The sequence below is a fragment of the Bubalus bubalis genome, chromosome 1, assembly GCF_019923935.1.
Source record: "Bubalus bubalis isolate 160015118507 breed Murrah chromosome 1, NDDB_SH_1, whole genome shotgun sequence".
In the NCBI taxonomy this organism is placed as follows: domain Eukaryota; kingdom Metazoa; phylum Chordata; class Mammalia; order Artiodactyla; family Bovidae; genus Bubalus; species Bubalus bubalis.
This window is the reverse complement of record NC_059157.1, coordinates 70,110,035-70,137,666: the sequence shown is the minus strand read 5'-3', so window position 1 is coordinate 70,137,666 and position 27,632 is coordinate 70,110,035. Positions and strand designations below refer to the sequence as shown.

At 34.6% G+C, this 27,632-nt stretch overlaps 1 protein-coding gene across 9 annotated transcripts in view; it reads right to left on the bottom strand.

Moving 5' to 3' along the window:
• The window catches only part of ROBO2 (roundabout guidance receptor 2), a 663,217-nt gene that overhangs the window by 140,758 nt on the left and 494,827 nt on the right, over positions 1 to 27,632 (bottom strand). For 6 of the 9 annotated variants that reach the window (XM_044940048.2, XM_044940051.2, XM_044940065.2 and 3 more), the window contains 2 exons: positions 8,076 to 8,203; positions 3,196 to 3,207 (listed from right to left, as the gene is read on the bottom strand). In XM_044940048.2, coding sequence (XP_044795983.2) covers positions 3,196 to 3,207; positions 8,076 to 8,203 — 140 coding nt within the window. The remainder of the gene's footprint in view (positions 1 to 3,195; positions 3,208 to 8,075; positions 8,204 to 27,632) is intronic. The other 3 variants (XM_044940052.2, XM_044940063.2, XM_044940069.2) reach the window with 1 other exon arrangement.

Genomic DNA, 27,632 nt, shown 5'->3' with positions numbered 1-27,632 from the left:
AACGAAGCAGGCCTCACCATCACATGCAAGGCAGCTGGTAGATTTGACAGTTCTTTTCCAAATTACTCATCATGTTTTGAGTTGCTGCTAGGAAAAAAATGTGTTGCCCATCTCCAAAATAGATGTTCTTTTTTATTTTTAAGCTTGGGAAAGACTTCCAATAGAAAATAAGACAGATGGGCATAGGAAGCAAGATATTTATCCCTATTTAGAACCTTTTCTTCTGTTAGTTCCCTCATCATAAGAGTTTTCCAAACAAACAAATGAATATTTCAACATTCAGACTTAACTATGCCCTAGGATGTACTTTTGCTTTTCATATAAAAAATGCCGTTGGGACAGGGAAAAGTCAACATCACAGAATGGGCTGGTGGATTTTTAATGACTAAAGTGTCATTTGTCAAGATTCTGTGGGAAAGATAACTAAGGAAGCTAGATTCCAGGACTCTTGGAGGTGTCGATGACAATGCGCATGAGTCCAGGACTCTTGGAGGTGTCGATGGCAATGCGCATGAGAAGTGAAATCCGAGAGCACTTTCTTCGGTTGGCACTTATGTGATTGTTTGCTTTGAGTAAGATTTTTCACATTGAAGATCCTCAAACTCAAGAGTGTTTCTCATCCTCTCAAAAGTACAGCAAAGAAGGTGTTTATTCCCACTGTAAATTGCATAGAGTTTCCAATGCAGCTTATAAGAGTTATCCAGTGTGGAACTTTACAATGATTTCTAAAAGGGCTTTCCCCACAGACTACCAAGCTTCATCTGGTATGGAATGTAATGATTGATTTCTGAATCTATAAGTATTCCAGAATCTGCATATATTTCTAATTTTCTTTTAAAAGCTTTAGATAGGAACTACCCACTGAATTTTCTCTAAATCTTATACATTTGGTACATATTTTTTCACATAGTTTATACTAGCATCGAAGATGGATTTTCCTCTGCTTTCTGTGGTTTCTACTTTGTAGAACACTGTTTATGCTACTGCTAAGAGTTTCAAAGTTAAAAGACATTTAGTCTATTAACAAATATTAATAATGTAGTTTTCTAGCATCTGAATGTTTAATTCAAGATTTTACTTCATTTGTATCTTCTAACCTTACAATAAAAGTTGCCATATCTATAATTCCTGAATTAAAATTGATGTAAAAAATTGATGCAAAGAAAAAGCAAATAATTTCCTCATTATCAGTCTTCTTTGGTGATCCAATAAAAGCATATCAAACATTCAGTTTCCCAAATTAATAGTAGTTGTCAAGTTTAAAGTATAGTTCTTCATATCTCTGAACACTGTCATGTCATTCAAGAAAGATTTATGAAATGACAGACTTTCCCAGAATAAAGTACAATGTGTCAAGAAGCTATTCTTTAGTTCCTGTCCAATGGGAATTTAAGAAATCATTTTGATTCGTTTTGATGTTTGGCAAAACTAATACAGTGTTTCAGGTTTAAAAAAAAAAAAAAGAAATCATTTTGAAAAAGAATAAAAACAGAAATAAATTTTGAATTGCTTTGTAGGTTACAAATACATCTAATACCCTGCATACATCATATTTTCTAATCAATGTATTTTTATTCAAGAGTTTTTATATACTGAAAATTATTAACATATTGTTCTATGTTTTGGGAACTTGCAAAATAATATAGATCAAGTGGTCATGGTTTATTGGCATAAAATTTTTATATACAAAGATCTATAATTTAATGTGATTTTTCCTGTTAATTTGCAAGGTTATTATTTTATTCTTTCCCACTTCTTAATTTTTGATGTCATACCATAAATATGTAAACTTATCAATATGAATTCTTACAAATGCAAAAACTATAATATATTCCTTAACCTTCTAAAAGCATCAGTTGTAAAAAGTATGATCAATTAAATGGTGTTTTAAGGAAAAAATGTCTACGGTTTATGTTGAAATTAATGATAAGCCATAAGTATATTCCAGAAATACTGAAATGTGAAATAATATGTCTCAGAAAATAGAAATGTGTTAACCAATGTTGACATACAAAACTTTCTACATATATGGTCAATCTTGAATTCAATTTATTCCTACATTAGTTCTGATAAGTAAGGACTTTTCTCTCAATTTTATACAGGAAGTGACTGGGGATTAGGAATGTTGAATAACTGACAAATGAAGTACTGCTTGGAAATAGCAGAAAAGAAATTCAGATTAGGACGCCAAAGTTCTCTTTACTGTATTTGCTATCTATATAAGAAGATATTACATAACAATAATGTCTGTGAATGTTTCAACCAATGGGGGAAAAAGGTTATGAATCTGGATGACTACATACCAAATGTTAATAATGTCAAGCCAGTATATTAACGAAGCTTTTGAAGTTGGGTGACCAAGTTATATAGCTCTGTCAAATTGAAAAACTTATTAAAGCACCTCTTGGTACATTAAAGAAGCAATCCATTTAAGCATATATCTATCTATTTACTTTTAACACAATTACCAAGATTTCTTTTATTCAAACACATTTCTTGATAGGTTAAGCTAAACTTTAAGAGAAATGCAGAAAGTTTATTAAAAAATATTTTATCTGTTTAAAAATAATTACCACTTAAATTAATGCAAGCACAAGCTGTTAATTTCAGTTTTGCAAAGCCAAATGAAGAATGATATAGTCAAACAATTTTTCATGCCAAAGAACACAGATCATCAGTCCCTTTTCTTCTAGGTGTAAGCATCGACTTACAATAACTTGAAGCATTCTACTAACGTTTGTTTAAGTGGCATGCAGATAAAAGTGTGCAGCAGTAAAAAATAACCCTTACAAAGCGGAGACTCCAAGCAGCTTAAAATATATGTGCATAAAATAATAAAACTTCTTAATCTAGTTCATAATCTTTCATCTTAACAAATATCAAACATAATGATTTGACTCACGCAGGAAAACTGAAGTATAATTTTCTCAAGAAAAGTTAGCAGTATATAATATTCACCATTAACATTTTCTTTTACATGAAAATTTTACCTATTAATTGCAGAGTAGTAAAAAGTAACTACATGGCTTAGTAAAGTGATGAAAAAGTCAGAAGCAACTTTTACAGCAGACAGTCCTTCAGGTAATATTTTAACAGGGGTGAACACATGTATTTCAATCTGTCATATCCTAATATGTATGAGCTATGAAGCATTATACAAAGCCATGCGAAATGGATAGAAGGATGGCTACTTACCCACAGGGCGAGCTGTAGACATTACAATGGTGTGGTGAAAACATAAAAAAGAAATTAAAAAAAAAAGAAAGAAAAGAAAATTATCAGAATGCATGATGTGTAATGTTACATTTAAGTATGGACAGTAGGGTGATTTCTAGTGTCATTATTCAAGTATGAACAGGATGTCCTAGCTTGATAAAACCTGAACATTATAAATACAAGTCTAAGACAACAATTACTTTGTGTGCCGAGATTAACTCTAAGCAATTTGACAGATATTATACATGAGGTCTTACCATCATCATCACTTACTACAGTTATTATGTCAAAGATCTTTTTAAACAGCCTGTGTTATCCCAAAGTTAAGAACCTGATGAATATAACTATTCAAGTCACAGACTAGCAAATGTCATGTCAATAAAAGAAGGCCTCACTGTCTGATTTAAATAGCAATTGGATTTTAAGCATGGTTAGTCAGAACCATTACAGGGACTACAGAAAAAGCCCCTGACGCTGCTTTTCAGCCAGTAATAAGTTAAGATCACATCACTTTTCATCCGTGGACAGGGTGGATGAAAATATAACAAATAGGTTGGAACATCCTTAGAGATTTCAACTGAGGAGCTCTGCAACCACTGTTAAGCTCTTTTCTTTTTTTGGCAGAGGGCAGGAAACAATGACTGACAAATTGATTCTTGTTCACACAGAGAATGGCTTTCAAACTGCTGCTTCAACAAATTATTATTTTTTATTATTCCATAACTTTCAATCACTAAAATCAGTTGAAATAGGCTACCCCTTTTATAAATGCACAGAAATTGAAAGAGACACACATGGGCTTAATAATACTTTCTGTAAAAAGAATATTGCCAAGTCAATTTAGATAGTAAACCACTTTGTATAAAAGCAATAGACAAATATAAAACATATGGCCCCATTATTCAAAGGAAGAAGAAATCAATTTAGTAGCATTTGAACTTTTATGAAAACTTACATTTCAAAATATAAATTTATTCAACAAACAAGTGCTTCACTCATATCCCAGTGGACAAAGCTCTAGTGCAAACACAATGTAACCCTCAAACTTATGAGTAGTTTTGTCTTGATTTCTTCTTCGGCATGGTGAGACAGATACAGCCATTGAAACCATATCTACAGACATTCATTCACTCACTCGACAAATACATCACAATTCTAGCTCTGTGGAATCTTTGAAACTGTTCTGGAACTTTGTCTCTATAAGATTCATGGTCTTAGGATATTATTCACAATTAAAGGGGGGAAGACCATTCAAAGAAGAATAAAGCAATTATAGCAACCGAATGAAAATTCAGCTTGGTAAAAGTTCAGCTTGGTGAAACTCTTAGCATGTCCTAGAGTCTATAGAGGATTTACTACAGCAAGAGGAAGAAAGTAAGCTGAACTATACACAATAATTTCTTTCTTTTTTTGGAGGGTCACACAACAGTAACAACTAAGAACACAACAGACTAACATAATAAATTTGTGCCAAAAGACTGTTCTATACATCAGTGACTCTTTTGCTGTCTCGTATACAGGATTCATGTTGATATATGGCAAAACCAATACAATATTGTAAAGTTAAAAAAGAAAAAAAAAATTTGTGCCTTATTCTAATGAATAAGAGTTCTAAGTTTTGCAAATGTGTAGTAGAAAATGAACTTAGTTTCTAATTTTTGAATTTTTTTTTTCAGGTGCCACTTTTGAATCTGAAACATAATGTTTCCTTTAGAAACAAAAAGCCATTTTGAGTCTAAAGAGAGAAAAGAAAAAAGAAATGGTAAGAAATCATGTTTTAAAGAAAGAAAATACATTTCTGTTTCATTTAGTCTCAGGTAATTCCAAGAAAATTAGAACTTTATTGCTCTAGAAATAGTTTTTGAAATTGTTCAAGTTTTCCTAATAAGCCTTGTTTAGGCGAAGCCAATTTAAGCAATTAAAAAAATGGGAAAAACGTGTTTACAAATATGCAGGTTGTGTTCACTTATTTTGGAGCCACGTTAAAATGTTCTATCAGACCATGAACTACTTGGTAAGAATATAAATATCAGGAGGCTTACTGTTGTCTAGAAATATTTTTCCAATTTTATGTTTGTCCAGTCAGCAAAGAGAACTACTTGCTATTATGTTTAATTTTATAGTCTATTTTCACCATATTTCTGAAGTGGAAAACAACTGAGTAAGTCTGTTTAAAATTTTGATTGTAAAACTTTCTTTCTTTCTTTCCTTTTCTTTTCCAAAATTGGATAAAGTAAATATCATGATAAAATTTCAGCAGAAACATCACAATAAAACTTACTGTCTTTGTCACAAAGCAACATTTCATCCTGGGGTGGGGGGGGGGGGACAGCAGTGGATGTTTTCAAAATCAGCAAATTATACTAAACTGTGTCCTTGCGTTAAATGGATGAAAATGGATGTGGCCCTCTTTAGTCAGTTGACCCTGTTCTGATAAAACAATCCAGGGAAGGGTTGGACATTTCATTTACGTGCATGGAAAAATGAGTGTAAAATACTAAGCTGCAGATAATGTTTTTTTTTTTTTTTCCTGTTAACCTCTTAGCATGAGAAATCCCAACCGCTTTTCCTAATGTTTTTAAACAATTTTTACTCCACAGTCTATTACATTATGGGGATTTTTATTCTTTAACCCTGTTTTTGACACATTAGTCAGATGAAAATAAATACCAAATAGATTAAACTCTCTCATGCATCCTTAGGACACACATCAGGGGAGAGATCATTAAGGTTTGCTGCTTTTAAAAAAAAGTCCTATTGAGAACAAACAACTCTTTCTATTTGTTTTGTACATTAGCTTCAAACATCCATTGAGGAGGAGCATGCTTTGCTAAATGAAATAGTAAACCTGAAACTTTCAACAAATTATGAAAATAATTAGCTGGGGAAGTATCTTAAAGCAAACAAACCACTTCAAATCTCATTCATCCAAGCATTCAAGTGTAAAAGGAACCCTCTTGCTTCTATAATCAAACAACTCCTCACATTTCTCACCATTTGTTTGGTCAGCAAATATTTTTTGACTAGAACATTTCTTGGTGAGTTGTTTATTTTTTCCACTTACTTCAGAAAAAGTAAACAAACAAACTTCAGGGGAAATATGGTCAGGTGAATTGCTTTTGCAAAGGGCTGACTAGATAAAAGCAAACAAATATATATACATATATATATAATCTACCAGAAAATGTAGATTAACCATAGTGAAGAGGCTTACAAAGGCTTTCAGATTTTGCTCATATATTATCAGCATATATATATATTCAATTGGTGTATGATCATAGCTTTTTAAAGAAATGAAAATATTTTTAAGCAACTGGCTTGCCAATTTTGTTTAAATTTATTCTGCATCTAAGTCCAACCTAGAATGTCTGGAAGGAGGAAAATGAATTAAGTGGAAGAGGAACAGAGTGATTAAGAAGTTTGGAAATCACCAATATTTTTCTAGGTATCCAGAATCATCTAAACATTCAGAATGTCTCCTAATAATTACCTGGAGGAAGATAAGTTTTTTTTTTTTTTTAAATGATATGATGCCCAAATAATGTGTGTTAGTTGCTCAGTCATGCCTGACTCTCTGCGACCCCTGGCTCCTCTGTCCATGGAATTTTCCAGGCAAGAATACTGGAGTGGGTTACCATTTCCTCCTCCAGGGGATCTTCCCGACCCAAGGATTGAACCTGGGTCTCCTGCATTGCCAGCAGATTCTTTACCATCTGAGCCGCAAGGGAAGCCCAAATTATACATCATGCAAAAATCATTTTTCTTACCAGATAGAAGACCAGTCTGAGAATCCCTCACATACTTCTTGCCAATCCAAATTCTTCCAAGCCTTTCACCTAAACTTGTGTAAACTGCAAGTAAAACTGCACAAGGCTGAGGTCTGACTAGACAAAGTGAAATACAACTGAGACATGGATGTAAACTTGCAGTCAAACTTCTTTATCGAGAGTGATGGGAGGAGGAGGCATCAGCTGAGGGATGAAAGGCTCAAAGACTGAGCAATGGATGTACTTGCCGATCTCTGTTAAGTCCCGTGAGTGTACACAATGCCATGGGTAATAATCTATTTGGCAAAGGTAAGTGTGCACACATACTATTTGGTACCTTGGGCTATACAATTTACTCCTGTGGATCAACAAGCACCACCAGGAAGACACTTAATTCATTCTAGCTCACTGAAGGGTTAAGTAATGCTTTCTTTCCCTTATAAGCAATGGCAGGGAGTCTATAAATGGAAATTATTCCATGACTGAGAAAGTGCATGACACCCAGAAAGTGAAAGCTAATACAGGAGCAGCACTGACTATTTCAATTATTTAAGGCCAACGGACTTCACAAATCACTCTCTAAATCAGATTTCCTCAACGTGGGAGTTCCTTTGTATCCATTTTCCACCTTTGGAAGCAGTGCTAGTTTTTTTTTTTTTTTTTTTTTTTCAGATTGCTTTTTGAATGTTGAAATGAAAAAGAATTTCAAGAAAATTGTGTCCTAGTATAAAGTGACAATCTAGTAAACAGAAAACTGAGTATCTTTGAAACTAGTGACATTTAAAAGCTGTAATTAGATCAAAACAATGGAAACAAAAAAGATTAGTGTACATCTTTTTATTTTTCAGATTTAATTTTAAACTGTTAGCTGTTATTTATTAAATAAAAATTAATCACTTCAAATGCACATCCTTTCAAATCCAAATTTGAAAGTAATTTTATTTCAATTAAAAATGGAGAGGACACAAAATCCAGGCATTTTATGTACTAATAAAACAGGGCAAGCTATTATTTTGATTATGAGTTCGCTTACCAATTTAACCAAATATTAGTCTGCTAGTTCAATTATATTTCACATCTTAAGTCTCTTACCTCGGACTGTAAGGGTAGCAGAAGCTTCTACTTTTCCAACCCGATTCTCCGCAATACACATATAGGTGCCTTCATCTGTACTCATTGCCTTTTTAATTCTCAGTGTGTAATCATCTTTGATGTCATACCTGTGTAGAATATGGATTGGCTTTATTCAAAAACATTGGTTGCATTTAGACAACACTTAGTATTCACCTTCATTTTTCTCTTTTATACTGTATTTTACCTAAAATAAAACACACACACACACAACATTCAGTCATCAAGTATAACTACTTTGATTAAAGGTATTGCTAATAGGATCAATAATTTCATATCTGATCTCTAGCTGTTTGATTATCAATTACTATAATTTAGGTGTCTATACAACTCTGCATCAAAACCATCACTAAAAACAGCACTATTAATACTTTGGCTTTTTCTGATAGATCTTAATATAATATTAGTGTGTGTTTCAGTTTCTTGGTGAGTTATATTTTGTAAGTTACACTACCTTCAAATATATGATTTATTTTTAGGCACTGTGAATATAATAGAGCTGAAATATATTAAAGAAGAAAATCCTCTTATTTGTTGGCAAACTGACAAAAGGGACTTTGGCTAAAATGATTAAGAATAATTTTTTAAATTAGCAGCATTAACATTTAAAACATCAACATGACTTCGAGTGATTTCTGGAAATGCACACCCTCAGCTCTTTAACAAACATTTATGGTCACACTTGGAGAAGGCAGTGGCAACCCACTCCAGTACTCTTGCCTGGAAAATCCCATGGACAGAGGAGCCTGGTAGGCTGCAGTCCATGGGGTCGTGAAGAGTTGGACACGACTGAGCGACTTCACTTTCACTTTTCACTTTCATGCATTGGAGAAGGAAATGGCAACCCACTCCAGTGTTCTTGCCTGGAGAATCCCAGGCACAGGGGAGCCTGGTGGGCTGCCGTCTATGGGGTCGCACAGAGTCGGACACGACTGAAGCGACTTAGCAACAGCAGCAGCAGCACTGTCACACTTCTATTCTTTAACAAGTACACTGACATTCTAGTTCAGAAAAAAACTCTAAAAAATTTTAACATGAATTTTTAAGGGGTTGCATATGAATATACTCTTATTAGATTCAAAGAAATTATTCAAATAAAGAAGGTATCTTTACATTCTTTTCATATCTGATTTTTCTTCTTGATTTTCACTGATGGTCTTTGTTATTTCACACACACAATTTTGCAATAGCTTCTAGTTGATCACACTGACTGTGTTTCCCATACACACCACACTGTTAAAGCTATACTTCCAAAATATTACTTTAATTGGTTCTAGATGATCACAACTAACTGACTTGCTATTGCTTTAAGGACCAAGAAACATTTTAGGCTTTCAATGAAGACTATTATAATTAGATTTTTTTCTACTTCCAGCTTCAGCTAAAAGAATAAACCAGTTTATCATGATTTTCAAGTTGAGGCATGGACCTAATAAAAGTTCTGTCTATGAACAGCAATGTTTATGAGCCAAGCATGACAACTAAACTCAACAATCCTTGCTCCTTCAGCCTCCATCCTCCAATCGTAGTGGTTCCTTTTCTATCTGCATGTTTTGGGTTAAACTTTCACTGATTTACAATGTCATAAGTCATGAGAGAAGCCATTATCCATCACTCTTGTTTGAAGCTATCCATTACCTCACTAGGAACTATGATTATTCCCTCTTCAAAACAAAACAAACAAAAACCCACCACCAACCCCCAGAGAACAAACAAACAAACAAAAAGATTGCTACACCAATCATTTTGCACTTGCTCACATTTTGTATTGTCTATTTTGATAAACCAAATTCTGATAAAGGTGAGATCCTGTCTGCTTCACTCACTGCTACAGCCACAGTCCCAACATAGAGCTTTTAGCATCCAAGAGCATAACCAAGTGTTTAAGAGCAGACTCTGGTTTTCGAGACTTTCTGATGATGATCTATCCAACTTCTTGCTCACTTTCTTCTAACCACGTGGACTTTTTCCCTTTGCTTAACATAACTGCCTAGTTATCACTGTCTCTCTGTACTTCTCTTATAATTTCAGGGAATGCCCTTCCCCTGCAGTGTTCATTGCTGATCATTCTTGACTTTCAAGATAGCCCAGATATCCACTCAAAGATGTCTTCCTGTCCAAACAATGTAAAGTAGTTCTCTGCTCATCAGTTACTTTCTCAAATTATTTTTAGTTGTTTTTATTCTTTGTTTTCATATTTTTGTTACATTTAATACTTTTTATCTTCACAGAATATACCTCTATCAAGCATTTGCTTGCTTGTTTATTGTCTTCCTAGTTTTCAAGAGCACGTATACTCCATGAGAACAATAACTGGTTCTCTCTTGTTCCAAACCATATACCCCGAAGCCCAGCAAGTAGCACCTGACATCTTGGATATGCTCAATGAATGCTTATTGAGTGTATCATGAACCATCCAACAAATGCTTAAAATTCTTCAGTAGTTCTTTCATAGCATGGTTATTAGTAAACTAAAAGGTAAATTAACATGAAATACAGAACTCCATTATATCAAGGAACAAAGTAATGCTATTAGTTTTATGTATCAGCAATTAGTTCTGAAGTGTAGGTTAACTCAAACAAAATATTATAAATGTTAACACTCAGAAAACTTAATACATAAATGCTACTATGGAGATAGAGTTAAAATAAATGAGTCAGCAGATCCTGACCAGGAATCTAGACATTTGAGTTACATATTATCATTATAAATTTCTGTATGTAAATTAGTAACATGAAAAACAAAACTCTCTGCACCAAAATAAATAATTCTAGAAGACTATTTTAAACAAATGTGAGGACTACAGGAGAACCAAGTAAAGTTTTGTGCTTTGTTCAATTCTTTTGAGCATATTAAAATTATTTCAGCAACTAGAGTGGTTTTAATTACATGTATTATTAAAATAATGACAATAAAATATATTTGCATGGTGTTCTTAAATATACTTTTTAATATATTCTTATAATTTTGGTAGGTAAGGAATAAAGGTACTATATCCTATTTAGAAAATTAGACAATTTAGGCATATAAACTTCAATGAGAAATTATACAGCTTATTTTTACACTTTTATAAAATATGGCATAGTGGAATCTGGAATATAATGTTCAGTTTTACTCCCTGCATATCAAGAAAGGAATTACAGACATAAAAATTGAAAAGGTGACAATTTTTCATGTGTAAACTCTTCATGTGTAAAAATAATAACTTCAAAAAATACTATTTATGTCTAGAAAACCATGAAGAATATGAATCTGTGAACATGGAAATACTTAGAAAAATCCCCAAATATTAATATTAAAGAAGAATTCTTAAAGCTTAAATAAAATACTTTTAGGATAAGAGGGGGAAAGGATGTTTAATTATGAAAAATAAGAGAATACATGGATCCTGGTTATTCCTAGAAACCAGCAGATTATAAATTCTGAGACACAGGGAAAATTTGAAAAGTTATTGTGTCTAGTATAATGTCCTCATTTTAAGATTATAAAAATAACACTTTACTATTCAGAGTCTAGGAATTCATTGGTAGCAAAAGTTTAGACTGTATTAAATACTAGCTCTCCTGGCACATTCTTCATCAACCATATTACAGTGGTTACAACTTTCAACAAAGAGAAAGTATAAAGATTCATTTTTTAAAAAGTCATGATAAATGATTCTATAGAGGGAAATTAAAAGGATATACTACCCAAATGGCAGCTGCTCCCACAAAATTGAGTTGTTACTAGAATTTCAAGCCTCATGGTATGAGTACAGAAATTTGTACTAGATACTGTAAAATCCTAATTGCAATGTGCTCATTTGTGGACTAAAATCTGTATGAAAGCAAGTTGTGTGTGTGTGTGTGTGTGTGTGTGTGTGTGTTTTGGTCTGCTAATGTTTTAAAATTATTGAAATAACTGGTATTTAAAATTTTGACACTTTTACATAGAAATTTGGATTTTAAGGTCTGTCTTCCTCCAAAGTACACACTTTTTCATCTTCATAAAAGTGCCTATGGGGATCTAATTCAACTGTACAACTGGAGACAGTGCTGCTCCTTCCAACATGACTGAAACAATGTGCCAGTCTGCAGCCTGAACCCTGACAATACCCACAGTCCAGGAGACTGAAGCATGCCACGGTACCTTTGTCAATTTCCACAGTAAGATGCGTCTCAGGTCAGAGAAATGACAAACGTATAGTTGTGATCAAATCAGCTCTTACCTCCAAAAATTTAAGATATATGAGGGTTGGTTTTAAAGAAATTATGTGTAAGTAGCTTCAAAACCCAGAAAGAGGTAAACATTTAGCTCATTGCTACTTTTACATTTAGGCAATCTGAGGCAAAATATGATAAAGTTCCTTTCCCAAGGCCACACACATTGAGACAATTATAGTCAGGGGGAAAATTGTCATGACTATCTACTACCAGTCTCTGCTTTCTCTAACAGGTCATGATGTCTCTGAGACATAATTTGCCTCCTAAAAGTACATGTTTCACAAGCAATTAGATGTCAAATATTTCCACAGGTCCAATAACTGTGACCTTATTTCTTTTATTTCTTTCTGGTAATAGTAATCTCATCGATGCTTTACACTATTTGATTGGATAACTGGGAAATATTAATTTTCCCTAGAGAGCAAATATTACTAATATAAATGATTATAAATAACAGATCCGTATGTTTAATGAGATCTTTACAGTTTACAGCAGAGATTCATATAAGATTTCACAACAATAAATGACTTAGAGAAAATGCCTATTTCCAAACACCATTTTATAAAAGAAGATACTGAGATTGTGGTCTCAAGTTATAAATAGATTGAAATCGATGTCCTGTGCGTCAGTGTCCATTCATTTTTCTAACACAAAGCAACACACCTTTCTCATTTGATGTGTGTGTTACTGCTCTGTGTGCATGTGGTAGAGTTGGACATGACTGAGCGACTTCATTTTCACTTTTCACTTTCATGCACTGGAGAAGGAAATGGCAACCCACTCCAGTGTTCTTGCCTGGAGAATCCCAGGGATGGCAGAGCCTGGTGGGCTGCCGTCTATGGGGTCACACAGAGTCGGACACGACTGAAGCGACTTAGCAGCAGCAGCAGCAGTAGCAGTGCATATGCTTTGGGCAGGTGTGTATTTCTACATCAGACTCTGTATCTCAAAAACTCCAGAAAGTAACTTTTTTTTTTAATGTACTGTTTTTTATTTTTATTATTTTTCCCTTTTCTTTTTATTTTATTTTTTAACTTTACAATATTGTATTGGTTTTGCCATGTATCAAAATGAATCCACCACATGTATACCTGTGGTGGATTCATTTTGATACATGGCAAAACCAATACAGAAAGTAACTTTTATCAATATTTTTTTCTCAGTATTACTCTAAAACCAACTGTAATCATAGAAGGTTCACAAGTGTGTTTCCCAAAATATATACAGTTTAAAATTATTGTCTTATTAAACAATCTAATGTAGCTACAATTTTCTGATTAGCTCTTATTGCTGCTGTTGTGTCGCTAAGTCATATCTGACTCTTTTGCAACCCTATCGACTATAGCCCGCTAGGCTCCTCTGTCCATGGGTTTCCCAGGCAAGATTGCAGGAGCAGGTTGCCATTTCCTTCTCCAAAGCTTCTCCCCAACCCAAGGATCAAACCCGTGTCTCCTCCATCTCCTGCACTGGAAATTTTTTTTCTTTTTTTTTTTTTTTTACCACAGAGCCACCTGGGAAGCCCCTTCTTCACATAGTGGAGAATAAATTTGTAGTAACCAGAGCATACTTTGGTATAAAAGAGCTAGTTTTCAGATATGATCAACATGCAGGAGGTATTTTCTGACTTTAATTAAAAATAAGAAAAAAACAACCATGAAACAACTTTACTGGTGAGGAAATCCTAACAGAAATTCGGTGATTCTGATTGTGAAATATGCCAGTCTCAGACCTGTATAAATGCAGTCATTGTTGCCAGGTTTGATTAATGACAGTGGGCCAATCAGGTGCTGACAGTCTCCACTATAAAGATATCTTTTTTTCTCTTTTCCTGATATGAACATTGCTGAAAAATGTAACCCAATCATATCTGGCCCCTGGACATCATGTGCTATCATCACTGCACCGTGGATTGAGATTGATTGGTAACCAGCTGTGACAAAGTGGGAAAAGAAGCTCTGGTTTTTGTGCTGTTTTTTTTCTTCTCCCCAAAAGAAAACAACAAGAGAAATAGAGAACTGAATTGTGTCAAACCACTACCATCTGTTCTGCTAAATAATAAACAAAGCAAAATAAATTTATTTTAATACTTAAAACAACAGTCTGTATGCAATGTTTGTGTGTGATCTTACATTGAATGAATATTCTTAAAAGTGTGTCAAAAGAGAAAATATTATTGATTTGTAATAAACGAAGTACCTTCTTAGAGTATTCTAAAATCACTTCCAAATTTAAATGAAAGTGTCTATCTTATTTCTTCCTGCTAAAGAAACCTTCTCTCACAACCACTGGGAAGATTTCCTATAAATTTAAATTTACTTTGAAAATACCAAAAAAGGATTTTGAAAACTGGCAATATTTTACAACATAACTACATGTTATGCATTTCTCATACTTTGCAATCCCCAATGTACCTTAGGCTTCTAGAGTAGGAACTTCTAATGATTTTCTGAGTTTTATGAATATAATTAAGAAAATATAAGAACCACCTCCTCCAAATCTTCCACAATGGGCTACAGAATTTGGGAAAAGAAAAGACAAAAGGAAATACACTACATTTTCTATTACAAACTGGAATTCTACTATGTTCAGTTCAAGTCCTTGTATCTCATTGCCTTGTTTGAATTACGTGAGGACTCTGCACTAATAAAACTTCCTGAATGACTGTTCTCATCTCAAAAGCACCTTTGTTTTTCATGAAGGAAATTTATTTCCTCAGCATTTTTAGTTTTTGAAATCACCTACTGCTCCTTGTTATAAGATGTCTGGCTTCAGTTCTAGAATGAGTGTTTTGAATCAGCACTTAAAATTTTATTACATATCTGCTTTATTAATCATTAAGTTGGCCAATTGTAAAAACTATGAATTGAACCAGGAAATATTTAATGTATACAGAAGTAAATGTTTCTTTCCTTTTAGGGAGACTTGAAAAGTTTGTTTTCAATTTTCAAAGTACTTGCGCTCAATCAAAAGAGCTGAAGGTCACCTGACACCTTTTAGATTCTTTCAGAAAATAAAGAAACGTCTGCAACAATAGGCATTCTGTTATTCCAAATTCAATGAACATTTAACTATGCAGCTTTAATATGATGCTGTTATTGCCTTGTTAAGATAAAGTCTATTGCCTTGTTTTCAACAAAAGAATTTTTATGATAAAAAATCACTCACTAATCTAATGGAATCGTTTACTAATAATTAGAGTCATACCAATCAACTGGTCAATACCACTATACAGATTACAGTGAACATGGAGATGCAGCCAATTAGAACCCACTGATATGTTTCAATTGCTCAAAAAGAGTACATATCAGAATCTCACAACTTCTCAAAGCATTCTTTTATACAACATAAACCTTCTCGGAGAAATTTAAATCTTTTGCTTCTTTCACACTTGGCAGTTGAAAAAAAGGAAAAGTTTTTCAATTTTCCTAAAATGATCTCTCTGCTCACAATTTTTCAAAGAAAATCCTTCCATAGACTATACTTGAAACTGTTATTAAAACTAACATAAGCACTTCTTGGTAGCCTAGATCCCAGGTGATAGTTTAATCTATAATATTTAAAGTGTGTCCTAAAGTCAAGCTTTTAAATCACAATTGAGAGCCAGAACCCTGAAATGAACACAATAAGCCATTATTTTGCTGGCAAAGGGATATCAAGTGAAGTTGTCTGTACATGACAGCCTATGAGGGTCACTCTCCTTTTTATCTACAATTACAATGCAGGCTAATGTTTACAGTTTGGGTGAACGAAACTTGATTCTTTCAGGTTTTGTAAGGAAGACTGAGCAAAGCACTTAAGAGCAGTATGAAGAACAGATACCTTTTAAAAATTACAATTCACATAACATTCATTGAGGAAGGAAAGAAAACAAGATTTTCAGATTAGACTTGTTGGGAAATTGTAGAGAAAAGTAGTCCCCCAGCAGAACTTGCTGTTCTCTTCTGGAAGCTTATATGAAAGCTAAAACGCAACTTGAAACATGATGCCACTCTGACTCTGTCTTCATTAACCAAACAATATTTTATCCTTTTATTTTTTGCTTTCCATAAATGCTATCCTTGTCATCATCTTAACGAAAGCTGGCTCCACCCTTGTGAGCTTGACCCACCAGTGGAAAACACCTCTTCTAGTCTCTCTTTAGAGACAAGAAGTTTCAGTGTTTTCTTTTTTTTTTTCTTTTATCTATTTATTTATTTTTTTTTACTGTACAATATTGTATTGGTTTTGCCATACATCAACATGCATCCGTCACGGGTGTACACGTGTTCTCCATCCTGAACTGCTCCCCCCTCCACCTCCCTCCCCATACCATTCCTCTGGGTCATCCCAGTGTTTTCTAACTAAAAAGCTAAGAGGAAAGAAGCAGACAAAAAAGATATCTAAAATACCCATAAGAATATAACAACAGTTGACTTAACACAAAGCACATTTCAAACCATAGGATAACTTGGCCCAAACAACAAGGCCTTGAATGACTGCCAGGGATCCCAGACATTGACCATCTTGGAACCAGAGCCCCAGTCTGGAGACGGGACAATTAAACCAAACTACAGCTGAGTCCTTCCACAAAGGCCAAAGCACCCTGCTCACCCCAAACTAAAAGTCCTCCAAGTTTGAGTCACTGAAGCTATGGCTGTCTGTCGAGTGTTCCTGTCTCTTCGTCTTCACCTGTGGCACCTTGAAGACTCTAACAATTAATTCTCTTGGCAAACCTGTGGACACTTGTGAAATTCACAGCCTGATATCCTTGGTCTCCATCCAAGTTTCCATATTTTCCTGTCATCTTACTCTCTCATTTTTACCTCCTCCGCAGTGAGTTTTGTCTCCTGATATAACCCCTCACAATTTTTTTTCTGTGGTCCTCTTCGCAAAATTTTTCAGCGTGCTTTCTGAACTACCTGTTTGCTGACTGGTAAAACTTTCTTATATTCTATCTTTCTCAGATTTTCACCTTCACCTCCATGCATTAATGGAAATCTAGCTTTCTCCTGTGGGTCTGTGAATGGATGGAGGAAGAGAGAAAGTGAGAATATCTTCCAGCCATTCCAAATGATTACCAAGAGCCTGAGTTACTAAAAACATTTTTTTTTTTTTGGAAAGAGTTACATATCCTCAAAACAAGCAAAAAAAAAATTTTTTTAAGCAAAACAAAAAGCCCTCTCCTATTGGACAGCAATCCTGTTATCCAGTTTTCAAATGGAATCTTTAGAATTTCTAGTTGACAAACATGGCATTTAATCAGGACCTACTTCCTAGGGCTGTTGTAAGGATTAAATGAGTTAATACATTCAGAGTGTTGAGACCTGAACCTGGCATATGGAAAATGCCCAATATGTCATGTAAGAGTTTCCACAGCTGCCCATCACTTCTCTCATGTCTGCCCTTCAGAGATATTGTCTCCATCTCCCTTTGCCATTGTCTCATAGCAAGATTTTGGAACCTGTCCTCAATTGGAATGGCTCTGCCTTTGAAATCTGAAGTTCAGATATCTGATTCTGTTAAAATTTTATATGATTCCTACTCTATTAATTAGTTTACAAACTGAAACTCTTCCTCCATATCTAGTACTCCTTCATATCAACACTTTCATTGTCCCACTGCCTTTTGGTTGTATTTGCCTAGGATAACCTCTATTATGTATTGATATTGGGCTTCCCAGGTTGCACTAGTAGTAAAGAACCCTCCTGCCAATGCAGGAGATCTAAGAGACATGGGTTTGATTGCTGGGTTGGCAAGATCCCCTGGAGGAGGGCATGGCAACCCATTTTAGTATTCATGCCTGGAGAATCCCATGGACAGAGGAGTCTGGTGGGCTATGGTCTACAGAGCTGCAAAGAGTCGGACATTCCTGAAGTGACTTAGCATATTCATGCATAATAGTATACATATGTAAAGATATGTACCTATATACTATCAAATCATGTATTTGTCTTTCCACTCATAAAATTAAGTTCAAACCATTCTAGAGACATTTGGACTTTTATTTGCTTCATAATATCAGAAAGGAATGTTGAATTATTTTCAAGATTATCCTTAATACTCAAGTATTATTGTGATAATTTTTCACTAACCATTAGCAGACTATTAAAATAATATCTGCAACACCTTAAGTGCATTGCTTTTAAACACTTTTTTAATAACTGCAGGTATTATTTTAACTAATTAGAATAGAAATCTTCAGAGTAAAAAGTGCAAATATATCACAATTAATGACACCACGTTGGAACAAATGGATTGGTGAAGCTAGTTAAATTATCCTTTAATTTGAAAATAATTATTTTATTGGCATAAATGCACTTAAGACAATTTGGTTTTACAATAGGACTGGAAACTGCAACATCAGATTTGGAAAATTGGTATACCTCACAGTTGTGTGTTTGGTTAGAAACTAATCTTAACTTCATGTACATTTAGAAAAGGATTTTAGAGATTAAATTCAAAAAGAGTCCACAGAAGTCACAGCTCAGACCAGACTTTTTGATGAGCAGTTCCCGCTCTTCTTGCACCCTTCTGAGTTGGGAATGAACTCTCTGCAGTAAGGACTGCAATTTGGGATAAAACAGACTTTCAAATTTGCCATCTACTTAGTGTCCTTGCAGTATGAACATGTTCCTTCATTGGTATTCACTAGACACAGGAGAAGGGAATGGCACCCCACTCCAGTACTCTTGCCTGGAAACTCCCATGGATGGAGGAGCCTGATAGGCTGCAGTCCATGGGGTCGCTAAGGGTCGGACATGACTGAGCGACTTCACTTTCACTTTTCCCTTTCATGCATTGGAGAAGGAAATGGCAACCCACTCCAGTGTTCTTGCCTGGAGAATCCCAGGGACAGCAGAGCCTGGTGGGCTGCAGTCCATGGGGTCGCACAGGGTCAGACACGACTGAAGTGACTTAGCAGCAGCAGCAGCAGCAGGCACAGGAAAGATTTCTACATCATCAGAGAGATGTTCATTTTGGGCAGTGTTATGGAAGGTTAGAAAGGCTTTCTCTCCTTGCCTTCTGCAAACAGAAACCTCCTTGTGAAATGTGAATATGGAATAATTTAGAAATTCAACTTAATGACATAGGAGCACTTATCAAATGTGTCACAAAACTTGCTGTTTGGTAGGTCTAAAGAAAATGAAGGTTCAGACATTTTTCTAATTAAGCTACCAAACTAGTTTTACCAATTCAGCAAGTATTTAATGAGGAAAAATATAAAGAAAAATTCCCTGACTCATATATTCTAGAAAATATGCAAACTATACACACATTGAAGTCATTAGTGAACTGCAGTGTCTTCCTGTGCTCAGAAATGACATGCTTATGTCAAATCCAATCACGGTATCTTCCGTCCATCTCAGTGGTGTGACCTTCATAGTTAAGACAGTAAGAAAAGACTATTATCTTTGGAATCTATTTCTTTGAACTATATTCTATTATTTTTGTCCTGACAAAATCGTATAAAATAGCATTGAGATGAGCAATGCCCAGATTCATCTTCTCCACTAAATCAAGTTTCTCAGCCTCAGCACTACCGACATTTTGGGCAGATTTTTCTTTGCTGTGCATAATAACAGGACGTTTAGCAGCTTTCTTAGTGGTGGTGGTGGTGGCTTAGTCGCTAAATTGTGTCTTACTCTTTGTGACCCCATGGACTGTAGCCTGCCAGGTTCCTCTGTTCATGGGATTTCTCAGGCAAGAATACCACAGTGGGTTGCCATTTTCTTCTCCAGGGGATCTTCCTGTGTTGCAAGCAGATTCTTTACCAACTGAGCCACCATGGAAGCCTCTCCCAACTAACTGAAAGTAGCACCTAATCCCTCAAATGTAGCAACCAAAAGTGCCTTCAGACATTGTCAAATGTCCCTCTGCGAAAGGAAGAAGTCTAAATCGTCCCAACTGAGAAGTACTGTACTATGATGAATGGGTATTTGGTGAGCCCCACACGTTAGATGTAGGGCTGGATACTGGAGATGAGGTAGAGATAAACATGCGAAGGGAGCTGGGAAGTCCAGGAGAAAGAAAAACAATTACAATAACGATATCAGGGAGACCTGAGGGTGGACTCCAGCTCTGCCAACTGTGGGTCCTGTGACCTTAAGAGTGTAGTTCATCGGCTACAAGCTTTAGCGTCCTCCTTTGTGAAAAAAGGAGACCCATACTTCAAGATTGTTGGAAAGATGAATTATGTGTAACAATGTATAACAACCTAACATGGAGTGATACCTCAGAAATTATACTTCTTGTTATCTTAATATAATTTTCTTTAAAAATAAATCATTTTAGTATAGTAGTTACAGGGAGTGGACTTTAGGGCTAAAGTGATTGAATTTAAATCTCTGTGGCCACTGAAATTTGCTCCACAGATTCCTCAACTGTAAAATAAACTCAGTATAAAAATACCTCTTTCATGAGGCGATTGTGATGACTGTTCAGGTAGTTGCATGTAAAGCATCTCTAAACATTAACTTCTACTCCCATAATCAATTTTAAGACATACATCTTTCATATTTTAAATCTCTGAAATTAGAAATCATCTACCAGCATTACTATGAACAGAGCTAGTGGAGGTGATGGAATTTAGCTGAGTTATTTAAAATCCTAAAAGATTGTGCTGTAAAAGTGATGCACTAGAGATGACCTATCATAGTTGATTTGGCAATTTCTTTTTCTCCTTAACTCAGAGAAAAAATACTCTTGGATCTCACAAGTATGTAACTTGAATTCAGTTACATATGCTATTATATATGACTAAAAGTATTTAGATTAAATCTTTTGACTTATTATTTATCCAGGCACCCAATGGTGTAAATTTCAGTATTACTTTTAACCTCTTTTTATCCTATGAACCGTGATATAGTATCAATTCCTAATTTAAAAAAGCACTTCTTTTTTTTGTACTGCCACTTGCACTAATATCCATGTTTGTGTATTCACAAGAAATACCCCAATGTACCCACTAAACTACCTTTTTAACTACTTCCTACCCAAGAGGCCTATGCCCAAACTTTCTCTACTCCAAGTTACACTATATATAAATGTAAATATCAATTTTCTAAGCATAGATACAAGGAGATATCTCTATTCACTGTGCTGAGTGAATCCCCATTTCACAATGTGTTTAGTACAAACACTTGAGTTGGAGTTAGAAGCTTTCACAATAAAGCCTCAACTAACCTTACTAGCCTTAAGTGCCACTCCAATACGCTCCAGGGAAACCGAATCACTAATTGTTGGCCTATAGTTCCACCACCAAAGCTTTTTCATCTTGTGTCCATCTCTCGGAATAGTCTTCTTTCCACTTATAGAAATTCTATTCTTCCTTTCAGAGACATCTCTAGTGTCACATGGGAACAGAGAAGCTTTTATTTTCTGAAACCCTAAAGAGTCTTCTTGTACATCATAGTCTGTATATAATTTTCCTTATTTAATAATTAATGTTTTTTTTTATATCTCATACATTCCTCTAAAGTTCTTACCTTCCTTCTCAAATTCTTGAGAGCAAACTCGTTTTCTTATGTTAGGTCTCAACACTAGAAATGTTTGATTAATGTCTATGGTTACTTTTGAAATAATTCATGGAAATATAATATTTTATTAGTCTACCTTGAAGATTTTCATTATTCCTTTGAGGTAATTGATATCTTAGTATAAATTACATTCAAAGCATTTTCTTTCACACTCTTTATGAAATCTTTCAAATAAAGGTAAAAGTCCTGATTGACATTTTTGTTTCTGTTAAATGTGCTATAAATATTTGGACATAATTATCAGAAAATATAAGTTAATAAATGGATTATTTATAGTTTCTATTGAACTTTTTATAACAAATAGTATATGTTGTATGAATTGTAGCAACACAGAATACCAATCAGATATTCTTTATAAAGATGACAAATGCCTATATATTTGATGAAATGAGTTTAAAGATATTATAATAACCTCTGCACAGTTATGCTCATAAGAATAGCAAAATTTCTGCACTGAGATTTTGTCACAAGGCTATTCCATAGATCTACATGATTGGTCAATCAGCTCTAAGAAGAAACTTCAAGTACATTATAAATTAGGAAAGGTTCACTGTGTCCCAATCACAGCTCCCCCTACCTCAATATGGTTTTTTAGGATGAAGCTCCAATGAGTTAATACTAAATACCAACTAAAATAGATTTCACTAGGAATTGCTTCTTTTGTGGTAGAGTAGATTCTTATATGCTTTGGAAGCATTCTTTTATCGCTTATCCTTGGCAGCTGTATCTTTTTCACACACTAACAAAGACATAATCCTCATTTATCTTGTCACTGTAATACTGGGTTTCAATTTATTATTTTTTTTCCCTTTTCTCTTTCAATTCATACCAGTTAACTTGAATATCTAGGTCAAGCAGCAACCTTTCCAAAGGGACAATTATAAGAAGTAAAATATATATATATGGGATTCCCTGGTGGCTCAAAGGTAAAGAATCTGCCTGCAATGTAGAGATGCAGGTTTGACCCCTGGGTTGGGAAGATCTCCTGGAGCATGGCAACCCACTCCAGTATTCTCATCTTTAGAATCCCATGGACAGAGGAGCCTGGTGGGCTACAGTCATAGGGTTGCAAAGAGTTGGACACAATGAAGTACCTGAGCACACATGTATGTATGTATGTGTGTATATATATATATATATATATATATATATATAAACATGTGTTTATATATGCTTTCCTACAAACATGTATGTTTGCAGGAAATATAAAATCTGGAACACAGTTAAGCCTTTCAATTCATAACTGCCCATGAAACTGTTGATAATCAAATATTATCAAGAAAATATTCAAAAATACTCTTAGTAAATTCAAAAGTGGCCTAAGAATGCAACAGAGAAGGCAATGGCACCCCACTCCAGTACTCTTGCCTGGAAAATCCCATGGACAGAGGAGCATGGAAGGCTGCAGTCCGTGGGGTCACTGAGGGTCGGACACGACTGAGCGACTTCACTTTCACTTTTCACTTTCATGCATTGGAGAAGGAAATGGCAACCCACTCCAGTGTTACTGCCTGGAGAATCCCAGGGATGGGGGAGCCTGGTGGGCTGCCATCTATGGGGTCGCACAGAGTCAGACATGACTGAAGTGACTTAGCAGCAAGAATGCAAAGATGAGTTATATTATCATGCCCAAGACAAATTCATAGTTCTAGTATTTATTCTTTACTCATGCGATTTAATTCACCCGGCAAGCCTTTCTTTAGCTTCTGATGTGCTTTTTGTTACTTAATTTTTCCCTAGATACATTGTTCAGAAGAACATGGATATATTAATTTAAAATATTCTTGTGAGAATAAAGATAGCTATAACTTTCAATTGGTGGTAGAAAACAGTAAATTTTTTGAAGATAAATTTATTTATTTGATATAATGAAATTATTGCTTATGAGTACCAGTTATAATGAAGAGTATAAAATCTTTGTTATGTACTTTACTACACAGATATATTGTGTGACTCTAATGCAAGTGACTCTTCTAAATGCTTCAAGCATTTACCAAGCTCTGTTTTTCTCATCTTCAGTCCCAATGGAAAATGGACAAAAGTTGTTCCCATCCAGTACCCCAAAGTAGTGGTCAAGAGTGTAGATTTTAGAGCCAGAAATCCTCGATCCTCATTAGGCCTCATTTTTCTCATTTGCAATATTGGGAGAATAACAATATTTATATCATGTCCCGAAGGTAAGTGTATTAACATAAAATGCCTAAAGTAGGCCTGATATAGAATAAACACTAAGTAAATATAATTTATTATTATATTTATGAGAAAGGAAAATGTAATTAAAAACAACTCTTTTAAATCAGTACTAGGCTTTTTTTTTTTTTTTAAACTTTACATAATTGTATTAGTTTTGCCAAATATAAATAAAGTTTTTAAATAGACTATGTAGATAAGAATTCAGGCAGGGTCAAAAACAAATTTGGATCAAAAAAAGTGTATTTATACATAGAAATCTGAGAAGATACATGCAAAACATAAAAAGTAGGCATCATTGATAATGGGTATAAAATTGATTTTAATTTTTTTTCTAGGCTCATTCATTTCAAATCTTTGGGAATTTTTCCTACATAAAAGTATTAGCATATGTTCCAAATTGTTTTGCATTGTTGCTATTCATGGAGTCAGACCATTTCAGAATATGAGTTCTGCAGAGGTCATCCAGGGCAACTTACACATTTTGCAAATGTGGACTGTGGTACTCATACACATAATATATACTGCTTAAAATAACTTGATGAATTATGACAGAGCTAAGGTAAGAATGCTCATCTCCTAAATTCTAGTTTACCTTACAGCTCCACATTACAATTCAGTTTCCTAAGAATAACAACAATGGCAGCAAAAAACAACCAGAAATATATCTTAATTTGAAAAGCCCATGGAGTGATTAACTCATCTAAGTAATTCTAACCACAAATTGTCTTCTAAAGGCAAGGATCTGTATTGATAAAGTCAATTATAGAACTCTTTTCTTTTTACATTTTATTAAAGTAACAGCCCAGGTATGATGAGAACGAGTGTCTCGAATAGTGTGTGCAGTATACCCACCCTTGGGATACGGCGTGATGTGATGACTACCTCCTGGTAAGCCTGTGGCGTGTCCTCCTGTTTGGGCTAAGGTCCCGACCTCAGCCTAGCTGATGCTCTAACATGCCGCACGGTGATGGAAGCAGCACACCTGCTGTGGCTCCTGGTGGGACAGCACTCACATGCCAATGACAGGTGGCACTCAGGCAGATCCTTTTGCCCTGCACACTGGCACCCGGTCTTGGCTCTGCCCTCACACATCACAGGAGCTGCCAGTTAATGGACAGCAGAGCATCTCTGACTTCAAGGCATTCTTCTTCCAAGGATGCCCCAGCTTGTTAGCTGACCACTGGCCAGAACCCAAATTGCATGCCAGTTCCTGCATTGTCCTTGAGCAGAAATTCACAACAGATGGGCTACTGTGGTCACAGGATGAGACAACTTGCACTCCCCACCCTATAGGTGGCAATTAGTTTTGTGTTAACAGCAAATATTAGCACCTATTTGATGAAAACACAGAAAAAGGTACCATGTTCGCATCCCTTTGAAAATTGCTAATTAATTCTATTTATTAGTAAAATCTGTATTTTCAGCTTCCAAGGAGGAAACCTTGGCTTGGTCCAAGTTTAGATTTTCAAAGCAACAGGACATTTTACATGTGGGTTATGAAACTGGTCTAAAAACTACCATCAACAGTAATGCTATATAGCATTCCTATAAAGTCATTCATAATACAGTGATTCTAACCAATTACCTAAGATTTTATCTAGAATGTAAAATTTGTAAGCAGCTGAATTCCATAAACAATTCATAATCACATAATTAGAGCTCATTAGTTTAAAATACAGGTTTCATGTTGGAGAGATTCTAAGTCAAGGGCTGTCAAGTCAAGACACACACATATTAATGTGTGTCTTTGGAAACAACTTTAACTTCTTATGCCACATCCCTCAAATGGGAGTATTATTATGTTGGGACAATATTGTTTCAAATAATGAAATTAATATATACAAAAATCATTTAGAAGAATGTATGGCAAATAGTAAGTCTTGCTTTTAGCATTACATAATCTTCTTACAAAGATTGTAAACAATGGTGGTTTCCTTATTATTAGCAGACAAATGGTACCAGGTAATGTGAGAAATTTGCATCAGATGTCTAACTGCACTGGGGCTAGAATATAATATCTGAACCATGTATAGTCTCCCAAAGGTAGAGAAAGGGTGGCAACATGTAAGCTTGGCAAACTGGATGGTAAAAGTTATAAATAAATCTACACAATTTAAAAGCAAATGTGATATATCTTAAATCAATAATATTTTATGTGTTTCTATGGAAATCAATCAGCGAGAGAGTGGAGAATGTGTAATTATTCTATGAAATCATTTTATGTATTATTTTTTAAAATTAACTATATTTTCTTTGTAGTCATCTACATAACTAATAAACACCATCAATCAGTTGGATTTCTAAAACGGAGATACCTGTTACATGAACCCACTTTACAATGTTTCCAGTACTCTGAATTAGTTATGTCATTTTAATAACCCTTTGAGGTAGAATGGATAGCATAATTATTCACCCTGTACAAATGAGTCAAAGCATAGGTCAATCATTAGTCCCATTACATTGCTCATCTATATCTCTAGGATATAAAACACAAAGAGTTTAAATAGCTTCTTCAAGGTCACACTCCTAGTTAGTGGTAGAGAAATCTGTTGAACATCAGTTCCAGAACATGTGAGTATAACTGAAGGGATAAATGATCAAACAGTGTCAGAACAAGGCTAAAATCCAACATCCCTGACAATGACCTAAATATTCTTTATGTTACTGGTAGCTGTATTAAAAGATCCCACAATAATGGTCCAGACAGTTCTAATTCTTCTTTTTTTCCCAAGCAGAAATGGTAAAGGCATCTGTATAGATGAAAAATCATAGAATTCTCATTTACACTTTTCCTTGTATTTCTGAATCTCAGGGATTAGTCTTTTTTTTTTTTAACAAAAGCTACGAACAATATTTATTAACATTGCTTTTCTCTTGCTTTCAGTACTTTTTGTCCTTTTTCTTTTTGAGAACTACTTTAATTGACCAATCTTGACCAGCCAGCCTAATCAGCATGGTTATTTATCATTAGCCCAAATTACCACATGTCCTTGAAACACACAGTGTATGTGAAGAAGGCTGATCTCCTCAGCAGGGTAGCTTAGCACCTGTTCAGCATCTCTGCATCCCAGAAGCACATGCTCTAAACAATGGAGCTTCCAAACAATTAATATAAGAACATTCTCCAGGGCTAAGCGAAAGGAGCCACTGACTGTAAAAATGCCACAAAAGGGGAATTATAAGTGGTTCTATGCAGTTCCTTTTCTTAAGGAATTATTTATTTATGTGAATCTCACATTTCATGGAACTAAGAACTCAAAGTCTCTCTTAAAATAGACACGCACTTTAGAGAAAGGAATTTGTCAGTGGGTTCAGGAAAACATAGAATTTTGCATTATATATCTTTAAACTCTTTTTTCTCTAGTCCCTTTTCTATTTTTATGAGATATTCATGAATTATAACCACTATAGGCAAGCCATCAACTGCATTTAGAATTCTCAGGCATACATAAGAAAGCAAATGACATTTTTTTAATGTGACAAAAATAATTGATACTATGAACATTCCTTTCTCTACTCTAGATCCTTATTGAGGAAGTTAGTGTCACTCTAGAGTTACTGTCGAAAGTAAATAAAAATGAATTAAAATATCTTGGAACTAACTAGT